Raw genomic sequence first — 14139 nt, 5'->3', positions numbered from 1 at the left:
CTCAATTTCATCTAATCCGACCTCATTGCTTAACGCTATACCGGTTCAACCAGAACAAGAAAAGGAGGTCGATGATAATTTAGCCGCTGTTAATTTCGGTCATAAAAAACGTCGATGTTTTTTTTGCGGTGGTAATGTACATCAACGTATAAAGTGTCCTGCGTTTCATTCGCAATGCCAATTATGCTCCAAGAAAGGACATTTTGCAAATATATGTCGGAGCAGTGGTGGAACGAGTCCTAAAATGAATGCTGTAACTCAAGATGCACCTACGGAGGCAGCGTCGGTAATTGAGAATGTTACTAGGTATGCAAAATCACTTGAAACCTATGTTACAGTTAAGCTTTTACATTTACAAATACATTAGTTTTTATTTCATTCAAAAATACCCAGTAGTTATGATTTTATAGGCATTCAAAGTTCGCTTAAATATTGAGTCCCGCCGACGGTCACGTGACCCCGTGTGACGTACATTCACAGCGTCCGCTCACTAGAAAACAGATATAAACATACTTAAATAATTTTTTTTTGTAAATACAAACTTATTATACATATTAACACCCAGACCCATCACAGAAATTAAAATTGAACCAAACCCAAACTTGATGCGATTGTGTCGTTTTATTGCGAATTACCTTCCAGCTCCATCATTAGACCCCGATTACTATATAGAATTAAAATACTCATCAATACAAAACGAACGAGCCCAAACTCGATGCATTTAAGTCGTTTTATTATAGAGTTCCTATGGCCACCTTCCAGCTCCATCGTCAGATCAGCTCCATGTCATCATAATATTGCATGGTCATCCAAATCACATGTGTTTGCGAAATTTCAGCTTAATCGGTTGCCTGGAAGTGGGTCTTAATTCAGTTTGCAAGATTCCACCCATACAAATATGAGCCAGTCGTTGTAATATGACGTCACGCGCATAAAATGGCGGGCCGGCCGCCGCCCGCACTTTTAAAATTCAATATCTTGGAAACTAATTGACGTATCGAAATAATTCTTTCACGTGTATTTTTTATTTTTAACAGAGAATACAGAAAGCTAAAAAACAAAATTAGTGAACATTCTTCATTGCAGCCGCTCCAGGAAGTCTGCGAAAAGCGACTATCCCCATAACTATTAACGACTACCTTGCAGACGCACTCGTTGACACAGGAAGTTCAGTAAGCTTTATTGACAAAGGTTTGGCTGAAACATTAAAACTAAAGAAGAAACGTTGCAGTCAGTCTATTACACTAGCATCGCTAAGCCATACCTCTATCGTAGAAGGATCGTGTTCCGTAACTTTAAAGATCGATAAACATATCTACCCGAAACGGAATTTGCTGATTGTAAACAACTTGTGTGCAGACGTCATAATTGGGCATGATATACTAAAAACACATTCTTCGCTCATTTTGAACTTCGGTGGTGAGGACGAGCCCCTCAAGCGTCTGTAACGTAATGGAAGCCTCGGTTCCTCCTGCTTCAATTTTCACAAATCTCACTCCTTCTATTAAGCCCATTGCTATCAAGTCCAGGAGGCACAACGATGAAGACGAAGCCTTTATCAAAGTAGAGGTAAACAAACTACTTGAAGATGGCGTCATAAAGCCAAGTGTGTCTCCTTGGAGAGCACAAGTTCTCGTCGCTGGAGGAGGCAACCACAGAAAGCGACTTGTTATTGATTACTCAAGAACTATTAATATGTTTACCGAACTGGACGCCTATCCCTTGCCAAAAATAAGTTCAATAATTTCAAAAGTTTCCAAATTCAACTTTTTCAGTCAAATCGATTTGAAAAGCGCTTATCATCAAGTGCCCATACTGAAAAAAGAACAGAAGTTTACTGCCTTCGAAGCATGTGGAAAACTGTACGAATTTACTCGAATCCCATTTGGCGTTACTAACGGCGTAGCCGCTTTCCAGCGAACACTAGAATTCATCATAGAAAAGGAAAATTTAGTTGGAACCTATGCTTATCTCGATGATGTGACCATCTGTGGCGTGACTAAGGCCGAACACGATAAAAACCTTAATGCCTTTCTACAGGCGGCTGAAAAATATAGACTTACATTGAATAAAGAAAAGCAGGGTTCGAAAATATCCGATATTTATGATATTTATCAGATATATATCTGATGATATTTATGATATATATCCGATATATATCGGATATATATCATAAGAATATTTTCGAACCCTAGGTTCGAAAATATCCGATATATATCCGATATTTATGATATATATCCGATATATATCGGATATATATCATAATATCAGATATTTTCGAACCCTGAAGAAAAGTGCACCTTTTGTTCGGAAACCATTAATCTTTTGGGTCACACCATCACCAATCAGACAATCAAACCTGACAAATCAAGAATACAACCTTTACTCGATCTTCCTGAGCCTAAAGATTCAATGTCACTCAAAAGGGTTTTAGGATTATTTGCACATTATAGCCCATGGGTAAGAAACTTTTCTCATAAATTGAGGCCATTGATAGATAGTACCGAATTTCCTCTTTCTAACGAAGCATTATCAAGCTTTAACAATTTAAAGACTGAGCTCGCTAACGCTAGTTTACATGCAATTGATCTTAAAGCTACTTTCACTGTCGAAACGGATGCATCAGAATATGCGATTGGAGCCATTTTATCACAGGACGAACGACCTGTAGCTTACTTTTCTCGTTCATTATCTCCACCTGAGAGACGCCACTCTTCAATAGAAAAGGAGGCGTGTGCCATCGTTGAAGCACTTCGCAAGTGGCGCCACTTCCTTTTAGGAAGGCATTTTATTTTAATCACTGACCAGCAGTCAGTAGCATTTATGTTGCAAGCTCACCATTCAAGCAAAATTAAGAATGAAAAGGTAGAGCGTTGGAGACTCGAGCTATCAGCATACAAATATGATGTTATATATAGACCGGGGAAGGAGAATTTGGCCGCTGATGCACTGTCTCGCGTTTGTGCTCAGATACACACCAACGTCACAAATAAACTAATTGAGTTGCACAACGCTCTTGGACACCCTGGTATTACTCGTATGACTCATTGGATCAGAACTAAAAATTTGCCATACTCTGTCACTGATATAAAAGCGATTACTTCTGCTTGCAGAATTTGTGCTGAAATCAAACCACAATTTCACAAAACTCAAGGAAAGCTTATTAAGGCGATAGCTCCTTTTGAACGACTAAGCATTGATTTCAAAGGCCCATTACCTTCAAAGAGCAAGAATAAATACATCCTCACTATTATCGATGAATTCTCTAGATTTCCATTCGCATATCCTTGTCAAGATTTATCTGCAGACACTGTAATCAGATGCCTTAAAGATATTTTTTTTATGTTCGGCACTCCTCTCTTTGTCCATTCTGATAGAGGCTCTGCTTTTGTGTCAGAACGAGTGCAGCAGTTCTTGCTTTCTTTAAACGTGGCAAGTAGCCGGACTACTCCATATTAGAGATGAAACGGATAGTTGTTTGGCCGGATACCGGATACCGGATATCCGGCGAGCTGCTAGGCCGGATAGCCGGATATCCGGCGGCCGGATAGTTGTCCCATTGTCATGTTGCATGTCGTAACGAGTTTAGCGCCGCACAGGTGCTTCAAACGCGATCAGTGGGTCTAGTAGACTAGACAAGTCACACTTTTCGAAAATCGAATCTGTTCGAATAGAATGTCAGATTTTGCCACTCGTCTAAGGGGCAGATCAATTCGGGCGATTTCGGTTGCCATCGTGAGTATGTGATTGAATAGCGAAAATTCAATTAGTTTACTTGCTGCGTAATCTGACTGAACTGCATTATACAGGGTGTTATTGATATTTAACTCAAAGATTAATGTGTTTCATTTTATTATAGGAAATTTTCGTAGTTTTTTAATATCCGGTATCCGGCCGGATAGTGAGCTACTATCCGGTATCCGGCCGGATAGTAAATTTAGGCCGGATATCCGGCCTACCGGATAGTTGCCGGATATCCGTTTCATCTCTACTCCATATAATCCACAAGGTAATGGACAAGTTGAACGTTTAAACGGGACATTGTGGAGGACAGTACAACTTTTCCTAAAATCTAAGGGCCTGGAAGTGAAGGATTGGGAACAAGTGCTATCCGAATCTTTACATTCTATACGTTCTTTACTTTGCACGGCCACAAATTGCACTCCTCACGAACGTTTGTTTTTCCACCCTCGACGAACAATGAATGGGCAGTCGATACCATCATGGTTATCGTCTTCTGGGACCGCTCTCATGAAAAGGAATGTTCGTGCTTCAAAGTACGACCCCGAAGAGGTCGAACTTTTTACAAACAAATCCATCATATTCGTATATAAGATTACAAGATGGTAGAGAGACCACCGTTTCAAACAGACATTTGGCTCCTTTACCGGATGGAGAGGATGATTCCTGTCAAGAAGAGCCATCAGACTTAGATGAAATAGTTCAGGAATCTGAATCTGTTCAGCAGCCTGAACTTGGTCAAGAAACTGGTGTTGCTGAAGAGCCAGAGGCAAACCTAAGCCGGCGTTCCCACAGGGCTCGCAGAAGACCAGGCTATCTAGAAGATTTCGTTTGTGATAATGACTAAAGTGTACCTGGACATTGAAATATAGCGAGGGAGAATGATATGAACCTCCTCTGTTGCAAATTGTCTATGGTACTTTAAGAATGATACAAGTGACATCTTTGTGGAAAATATCTTGATCTTAAATAACAGAAATGTAGCTCATTTATTAAGTTGAATAAAGCCTAGTTTCTGAAGGCCGTATCTTTTCATTTGTAACATAGACACAGTTTTAAATTAAAAGATTGTCTACTATTTCACACTGTTCTTCGTTTTGGAACAGTTCTTTGATTATAGGTAGTCGCTAATTTCGTTTTGTTAGACTCTTTCAGTTTAGCACATAAAGCGTAAACTAATTCCTCCTCAGAATGATCTAAAAGTGTTAGAGAGCGCCTCTTCTTCTGCAGAAGAAGAATTTTGCATAAATCTTCAAAAGGTTTTTTATTTATACTAGAAGTCGATGGTTGCACATCTACTTCCGCAGTCTCATCAACTGGAGCGTCTTCCTCGGTGTTAACGTTGTCTATGCGTTGTGTTAACTCGGTAAAAAACATTGTTTAAATCTATATTTTTACATTTCGGCCAGACAATTTCAGAGTCTAGCCAATGCGAATTCTGGTGCAAAAATGTCTTTTGGGCTCTGCTGGAAGCAGACCATCTCTTTGATATATTGCTTGTAAATATACGACTTAATGATTTGATAATACTCAAATCTTCGGAAGACAATTCAATGCCAATACGTTCGTCATTTTAGTCTGAAATTGTCTGGCCGAAATGTAAAAATATAGATTTAAACAATGTTTTTTACCGAGTTAACACAACGCATAGACAACGTTAACACCGAGGAAGACGCTCCAGTTGATGAGACTGCGGAAGTAGATGTGCAACCATCGACTTCTAGTATAAATAAAAAACCTTTTGAAGATTTATGCAAAATTCTTCTTCAGCAGAAGAAGAGGCGCTCTCTAACACTTTTAGATCATTCTGAGGAGGAATTAGTTTACGCTTTATGTGCTAAACTGAAAGAGTCTAACAAAACGAAATTAGCGACTACCTATAATCAAAGAACTGTTCCAAAACGAAGAACAGTGTGAAATAGTAGACAATCTTTTAACTTAAAACTATGTCTACCTGAAGATAAACGTTAGCGCTAGTTACATCATGTAATTTGTCAAAATGGCAATATCGCAATTTGAGATTCATTCTCACTTCAGAGAGTATTTATGGGCTTCCATCCTATTAAAAGCGTCTGGAAACAAAAAAAACTTGTTATCCTTCAGAGAGAGATGATATTAGTGTGAGTTATCAATGATGGACATATTGTAAATTGGGCAACCTCTCGTATAAGCTACTTTTTGATGGCCAGCGGACCTATACATACAACGTTGTTAATACAACTTAATAGTATTTCCCTTAAATTTTTATTTTATTTTATTAAAAGCTGATGCATACGAGCGCACGCGAGTGCGAGTCGTTGTTATGTGTCATCAAAGGTGTCCCTTATACGCCATATTGTAATTCTGGCAATTTTTCGTGGAAATATTTAATATAAAAAAATCGATTTTTCAACCATCGATAACTCAAAAGTACGCAGAGATAAGTGACAAGTATCTTCGCATGAAATACTCAGAATCACTTGTTTTATAACATGTGTGATCGGCATCTTGACATCGTTTAAGAATTTCGAAAAATTGACAGAAACGTAATTTCTTCCATACAAAAAATATGTATATATTTTTTTTTACTACGAAATAGACGTCGTAGGATTGTAATATTTTTTTGCCTTATTAGTTATTATAGCAGTAACCATCAAAAAATTTTTCGTGCTTCTAGCATCAATGTCCATGTTTTATTAAATCGGGACCACTGTGCGACGCCCAGTCCACTCTTCCTGAGACCCAATGCTTCTGTTCCTGCAGGATCTAATATCTGCCTCATCTCACACTAACCTTCAGATGGTACAGCGTAACGCCAGTAGACAGCAGGTTGTCATCAATGCCCACCAAGTGCGGCATATCTGAGTACAACATGACTAGTCCACTGTTGAGACCTAGCGCCTTCTGTTCCTGTCATTTCACACTAACCTTCAGATGGTACAGCGTGACACCGGTAGACAGCAAGTTGTCATCAATGCCCACCAAGTGCGGCATATCTGAGTACAACATGACTAGTCCACTGTTGAGACCTAGCGCCTTCTGTTCCTGTCATTTCACACTAACCTTCAGATGGTACAGCGTGACGCCAGTAGACAGCAGGTTGTCATCAATGCCCACCAAGTGCGGCATATCTGAGTACAACATGACTAGTCCACTGTTGAGACCTAGCGCCTTCTGTTCCTGTCATTTCACACTAACCTTCAGATGGTACAGCGTGACGCCAGTAGACAGCAGGTTGTCATCAATGCCCACCAAGTGCGGCATATCTGAGTACAACATGACTAGTCCACTGTTGAGACCTAGCGCCTTCTGTTCCTGTCATTTCACACTAACCTTCAGATGGTACAGCGTGACGCCAGTAGACAGCAGGTTGTCATCAATGCCCACCAAGTGCGGCATATCTGAGTACAACATGACTAGTCCACTGTTGAGACCTAGCGCCTTCTGTTCCTGTCATTTCACACTAACCTTCAGATGGTACAGCGTGACGCCAGTAGACAGCAGGTTGTCATCAATGCCCACCAAGTGCGGCATATCTGAGTACAACATGACTAGTCCACTGTTGAGACCTAGCGCCTTCTGTTCCTGTCATTTCACACTAACCTTCAGATGGTACAGCGTGACGCCAGTAGACAGCAGGTTGTCATCAATGCCCACCAAGTGCGGCATATCTGAGTACAACATGACTAGTCCACTGTTGAGACCTAGCGCCTTCTGTTCCTGTCATTTCACACTAACCTTCAGATGGTACAGCGTGACGCCAGTAGACAGCAGGTTGTCATCAATGCCCACCAAGTGCGGCATATCTGAGTACAACATGACTAGTCCACTGTTGAGACCTAGCGCCTTCTGTTCCTGTCATTTCACACTAACCTTCAGATGGTACAGCGTGACGCCAGTAGACAGCAGGTTGTCATCAATGCCCACCAAGTGCGGCATATCTGAGTACAACATGACTAGTCCACTGTCACCTAGCGCCTTCTGTTCCTGTCATTTCACACTAACCTTCAGATGGTACAGCGTGACGCCAGTAGACAGCAGGTTATCATCAATGCCCACCAGATGCGGCATATCTGAATCCAGCACGACGCAAAGTCCACTCTTCCTGAGACCCAATGCCTTCTGTTCCTGCAGGATCTAATATCTGCCTCATCTCACACTAACCTTCAGATGGTACAGCGTGACGCCGGTAGACAGCAGGTTATCATCAATGCCCACTAGATGCGGCATATCTGAATCCAGAACGACGCCCAGTCCACTCTTCCTGAGACCCAATGCCTTCTGTTCTTGCAGAATCTGCTGCGTCTCCCGCCATTTCTCCGTCCATTTTTCAGTGAGCACCTTCTCTTGGGCTTCCTTGCGTTGAAGGGTCGCTAGCACGCCAGGCTCAGTTTCCACGGGATCCTAAATAATAGGGGAAAAAAAAAATTGAATGAGTTAAAAATCTGCTTATTTTCAAAATGATATTTTAAAGTTCTATCGCTGTAATCAACCGACGATCTGGTAAAGGTCGCGGGAAGAGCCTGGATGCGGGCAGCGCAGGACCGTGCATTGTGGAAAACCATGGAGGAGGCCTTTGTCCAGCAGTGGACGTAATTTGGCTGAAACGAACGAACGAATCAACCTTTTTTTTTTCATTTATTATCATTTTACAAAGGAAGTTCTTAAACAGTATCCTGTTAGGTATCAGCACTTCTATGTTAAAATCCATTATAGCATGTAATATAAATCATTTAAGGTGATTATTATGTGTTTTCATGAAATTATGGCTGCTGATAATGACACAGACCAAACAGGCATTAAGTAAACAGTACAGTTGGCACTTTTTACAGAACACTTAAAAGACTCACGGTGTTGTGCGAGATCTGCGCGCGCAGCTTGTCGATCTCCTCGCGTAGCTCGCGGATGAGCTTGACGTTGGGGTCCTCGTTGATGGTGGGCTTGTTGATGATGTTCTTAGCGCGGTTGGCGTAGCGCAGCGTCGATAACGTCTCGCCGTAGTTGCAGTCCGCTGGCGACCAGACTTTAGTGGTACCGGTCGTAACAAGTAAGAGTAACTCACGGTGTTGTGTGAGATCTGCGCGCGCAGCTTGTCGATCTCCTCGCGTAGCTCGCGGATAAGCTTGACGTTGGGGTCCTCGTTGATGGTGGGCTTGTTGATGATGTTCTTGGCGCGGTTGGCGTAGCGCAGCGTCGATAGCGTCTCGCCGTAGTTGCAGTCCGCTGGCGACCAGACTTTAGAGGTACCGGTCGTAACAAGTCAGCGTAACTCCGATAAAGTCTCGCCGTAGTTGCAGTCCGCTGGCGACCAGACTTTAGAGGTACCGGTCGTAACAAGTCAGCGTAACTCCGATAAAGTCTCGCCGTAGTTGCAGTCCGCTGGCGACCAGACTTTAGAGGTACCGGTCGTAACAAGTCAGCGTAACTTCGATAAAGTCTCGCCGTAGTTGCAGTCTGCTGGCGACCAGGCTTTAGAGGTACCGGTCGTAACAAGTAAGAGTAACTCACGGTGTTGTGTGAGATCTGCGCGCGCAGCTTGTCGATCTCCTCGCGTAACTCGCGGATGAGCTTGACGTTGGGGTCCTCGTTGATGGTGGGCTTGTTGATGATGTTCTTGGCGCGGTTGGCGTAGCGCAGCGTCGATAACGTCTCGCCGTAGTTGCAGTCCGCTGGCGATATCTGGTGGGGAAGCATAAACATAAATATCTTTTGGACAAATTCACACAGCGCCATCTTGACCCAAAGTAAACAACTTTTTCTCTCTCTTTATTTGGGACAACAAACAGGTACATTGAGGGCTTATGTACTATTTGACGCTAACTGTACATTGTTTGTACATTTACCTAGTAGTATAACCAGGCCTGTTCATCTCCGCGAGTTTACATCGAAAACAAAACACGCACGATGGCCCACCTACAGGATACTATTCGACAAGGCCTCACATACGAACGAACATTGACTCACGCACGCGTATTCTTGTGTATGATGGAAGAAAATAAAGAAAATGGTGTACTAAATACTGTGCAGTATTTAACTGCCTAAATAATAATAAAAACACAGAATGTACTTTTTTAAATTGCCTCAAGACCCTGAGAGGTAAATAAGTAGTTAATATTATTCATGATAATTCATGCTAAATCATGTATTTCTTCCGCCATTTTCCGCAGTTTGGCACCTCACGTCACATCATTTTACCGAAGTCAGCCCAATAGCTTCGGCGCAGTGCCGATCACTGACGTTTGTCAACAAAATGGTGCTTGACTCTTGAGACAAACTAAATTACACCATATTGTTAATGACATTGAGCATACATTTTTTTAAATACCTTCGCGAAGTAAAACTTCTGTACGTAGTACTTATTATTATTCTGTGGTACAACGATCAAGCGCAGCGTAGAACGTCCACCCACAAGGTGTACCGACAACCTCATACAGGAAGCAGGAAGGCGCTGTATGCAGGTCGCCACCAACTGGCCATTGTGGAAATCATTGGGAGAGGCCTATGTTTCAGCAGTGGACGTCCTATGGCTGAAATGATGATGATGATGATGATGACAACGATCATTTATCTACTCACCGCGGCGATCATGATCGTCTTTGAGTTCCCACCGAGAGAGTCTTTGAGCAGCCACGTGAGCACCGAGTCTCGGTACGGGATGAACACATTCTTCTTGGCACTCCGCGGGGTGCGATCTGTGAAATACAATTTAATGTTTTTATTTTGAACAAAAACATTTCTGTACGGCTAGCACGAAAAACTTTCGAGTTCGAATCGTTTGCGTATAATCGCCGTCAAAAGATTTAGTACGAAAACTATAACAGCGCCCTTGTGAACATGTCGTAAAGTGAACTTAGTATCTAAAACATGCAGTTGATATGCTGGATTCCTGGCTTGAATTAAATTCTTATATCTACATTCAATTCATTTTTTTTTGTTTTTTAGACTTTAGTCGATACTACGCTTCCACGCAATCTATGCACATGTCGTGGCAGCTTTTAATTAAGGCTACACTATAAACACGTATTGTTTTCAATGTTTTTTTTCCTGTTAATTGTGTATGTCTTGTTAGCTGTCCTTATATAAATAAATAAATGAGAAATGGTTGCATGAAACTTATTTTGAGCATCAAAATTGTCACGTTATCGATTAATTCGAATGTTGAGTATCGAATTTTGTCGAATACGCAAACGATTCGAAGACGAAAGTTGTTTATGCTAGAGGTACTGAAGTGTGAATCGGTATGCTCTATGATAGACGAGCTTCTTACTGCTTCCATGAATGTAGATTCATGGTGCTATGTGCCCCTCTCGTGGTATCTGCAGAATGCCAGTGATTATAACGTCTTCCCTGGGTCACGGCCCCGTACTTGTGGTGAATGGAGACCATTTTGGTGTCGTCCTAGGATATGTTTTGGTGCCAAATAGATTTTTTTTCTTTCTTTAATTAGAACTGTCAAGAGAATGTCAGTTGACAGCTGCGATAGTAGCTTACTGTCAGCCGGCTGCTGGCTGGCCTCGGCGAGCGCGGAGATGACGGAGCCGAGCGTCACGAGCGACTTGTTGATGTGCGCGCCTTCCACTAAGCGCTGGCCTGTCGCCCCGGTCGCGTCTGCTCGCTCGCTGAGAACAGAATAAGAAGGAAGTTAAAGAGATATTTTTATTTATTTATTTAAGGATAGTACACAGCACAGTAGTAGTAGCAGTAGTAATTTTTGGTTATCTCCATTGTCATGAGACGCCCTGAAGTTCATATCGTAAAACAAGCCTTGGAACTGCCAAATAATAAAAAAAATAGAGGACGCCCTCTGGCTACCTGGCAGTCCACGGTAGCCAAGGACTTAAAGCGTGCCCAGACAAATATTTCGACAACCCAGAACAGACTATCCTGAGGCCTCTGAACAAGCTGATCCGTTCTCTCATAACGTGCAAGCGGAACGACACTCTCTCTACTGCATTCTTCTGATTAACTTCGTTGCGGGTCCAATGACAATTTAACTTTCCCCCGGGACAAACTTGACCTCCACTGGTTGGGTTTTTATTGGCGGTCAAGCTGTAGATTTTAGCTACACAGGAGTTGCAGCGGTGGGAACGAGAGGTGGGAATAGTCCTGTGGGAATAATCTCTCTCTCTACTGACCTGCCGGCCAAGTTCTCTTATGGCATGTTGTTGTGGCGCAGGTAGCTCGCCTGCACGAAGGTGATGGTGAATATGGCGTGCGAGCGAGACGACACGTCGCCTGCTCTCTCTACTGACCTGCCGGCCAAGTTTTCTCAAGGAGTGCGAGCGAGACGACATGTCGCCACCTGCCGGCCAAGTTCTCTTATGGCGTGCGAGCGAGACGACACGTCGCCTGCTCTCTCTACTGATCTGCCGGCCAAGTTCTCTTATGGCGTGCGAGCGAGACGACATGTCACCTGCTCTCTCTACTGACCTGCCTGCCAAGTTCTCTTATGGAGTGCGAGCGAGACGACACGTCGCCTGCTCTCTCTACTGACCTGCCGGCCAAGTTCTCTTATGGCGTGCGAGCGAGACGACACGTCGCCTGCTCTCTCTACTGACCTGCCGGCCAAGTTCACTTATGGCGTGCGAGCGAGACGACACGTCGCCTCTCTCTCTACTGACCTGCCGGCCAAGTTCACTTATGGCGTGCGAGCGAGACGACACGTCGCCTCTCTCTCTACTGACCTGCCGGCCAAGTTCTCTTATGGCGTGCGAGCGAGACGACACGTCGCCTGCTCTCTCTACTGACCTGCCGGCCAAGTTCACTTATGGCGTGCGAGCGAGACGACACGTCGCCTCCTCTCTACTGACCTGCCTGCCAAGTTCTCTTATGGCGTGCGAGCGAGACGACACGTCGCCTGCTGTCTCTACTGACCTGCCTTCCAAGTTCGCTCAAGGCGTGCGAGCGAGACGACACGTCACCTCCTCTCTACTGACCTGCCTGCCAAGCGAGCGAGACGACACGTCGCCTCCTCTGTATTGACCTGCCTGCCAAGTTCCCTCAAGGCGTGCGAGTGAGACGACACTTGCTCTCTCTCTCTCTCTACTGACCTGCCGGCCAAGTCCACGAGGTGCACCTTGGACACGGTCTCGCTGGGCATGTTGTTGTGGCGCAGGTAGCTCGCCTGCACGAAGGTGATGGTGAATATGGCGTGCGAGCGAGACGACACGTCGCCTGCTCTCTCTACTGACCTGCCGGCCAAGTCCACGAGGTGCACCTTGGACACGGTCTCGCTGGGCATGTTGTTGTGGCGCAGGTAGCTCGCCTGCACGAAGGTGATGGTGAATATGGCGTGCGAGCGAGACGACACGTCGTTCATCTGCGTCGACGCCGTCGTCCGGTGTAGGTTGCCGCGGTGCATGCATTCCTGTACAAGTTTTATTATTTGTTAGATCATGGAAGTTCTGGTATGGACCAAGCGCAGTTACCATACTGCGGGTGCATATGACCTGACCAAAAAAATAACAATAACTTGAAAATTCTACACAGCGCGCCATCTAGTCCAAAACCAAGCAAACCTCGTAATTCGTTCATTCATTTTTGTAAGTACTAAAGCTTTTAAAAACACGTATTTTACACGTCCCATAATAGGCTAGTTTCCTAAAAAAATTTTTTTAGTCCGTCATGTTGGTAATCGAAAAATATTGGACACGTATATTTTTATTTGACAATCAAACAAATACCTAATTACAAAGTTATAGTGCGTTATAGTTCCGCGCGACGTCACAAAGTGCTGCACTTTTAAGCACTCATTGACGTCACGGGCCTTTTCTTTTGAACTTTGGCGCGCTTTAACTCTTTAAATTTACATTAGTTAGAAAAAGTAAAAAAAAATACGTATAGCGTATTTTTTGATAAGTTACCTGACGGACTAATTATAACTCATGCTTTTATACCCAGGAAATATCCCTATTACTTGAATCCTACCACTGCTTCGGCATAATAAATGGGCTAGTGCTGCGAAAAAGCAGTGCAAGATTTTCAGTCATTACCTGAAATATATTTACCTGTATATCGTCATAGTCCGAGACCAAATGCTTGGACAGATCCTGGACGTACGGTCCTAGCTTCGGGTGCTCTCTGACCCTGAGCGAGTGACCAGCATCAGTTGCCAGTAAGTCTTTCACCCGCTCGTTGTATATTTCCAAGTAGCTGACTTCGGTGCGGTAGGAAGCCCCCGACTCTTTCCCGGCGGCCACGCGGGAGAACAGCTGACGGCAGATGCGCGGGATCAGACCTTGGCACTCCTGGAATAAGGTTGAGATTCAGCTGACATGGAGATCTTTCCACCTTCGAATGGCTATACTCGAATGGGTTATAACTGGTCGAATTTGGGGAAATGTGCGCGAAATCGCGGCTGTCTTGGGCAATAGCAATAAACAAAAAAATGGCTGTGACATACGGACGGACAGACAGACA

The 14139-nt window shown here is 43.6% G+C and overlaps 1 protein-coding gene across 1 annotated transcript in view; it reads right to left on the bottom strand.

The window, feature by feature from the left end:
* The window catches only part of LOC135080836 (kinesin-like protein Klp98A), a 36469-nt gene that overhangs the window by 12968 nt on the left and 9362 nt on the right, over positions 1 to 14139 (bottom strand). Inside the window, exons 5-13 of the mRNA XM_063975561.1 lie at positions 13728 to 13967; positions 12771 to 13087; positions 11212 to 11339; positions 10297 to 10412; positions 9229 to 9399; positions 8783 to 8923; positions 8571 to 8711; positions 7885 to 8124; positions 7726 to 7848 (exon numbers count right to left, since the gene is read on the bottom strand). Of these exons, the coding sequence (XP_063831631.1) occupies positions 7726 to 7848; positions 7885 to 8124; positions 8571 to 8711; positions 8783 to 8923; positions 9229 to 9399; positions 10297 to 10412; positions 11212 to 11339; positions 12771 to 13087; positions 13728 to 13967 (1617 nt within the window). The remainder of the gene's footprint in view (positions 1 to 7725; positions 7849 to 7884; positions 8125 to 8570; positions 8712 to 8782; positions 8924 to 9228; positions 9400 to 10296; positions 10413 to 11211; positions 11340 to 12770; positions 13088 to 13727; positions 13968 to 14139) is intronic.

The sequence above is a fragment of the Ostrinia nubilalis genome, chromosome 18, assembly GCF_963855985.1.
Source record: "Ostrinia nubilalis chromosome 18, ilOstNubi1.1, whole genome shotgun sequence".
NCBI classification, from domain to species: Eukaryota; Metazoa; Arthropoda; class Insecta; order Lepidoptera; family Crambidae; genus Ostrinia; species Ostrinia nubilalis.
The sequence above is the reverse complement of the archived record's forward strand: the minus strand, read 5'-3'. Positions and strand labels throughout refer to the sequence as shown.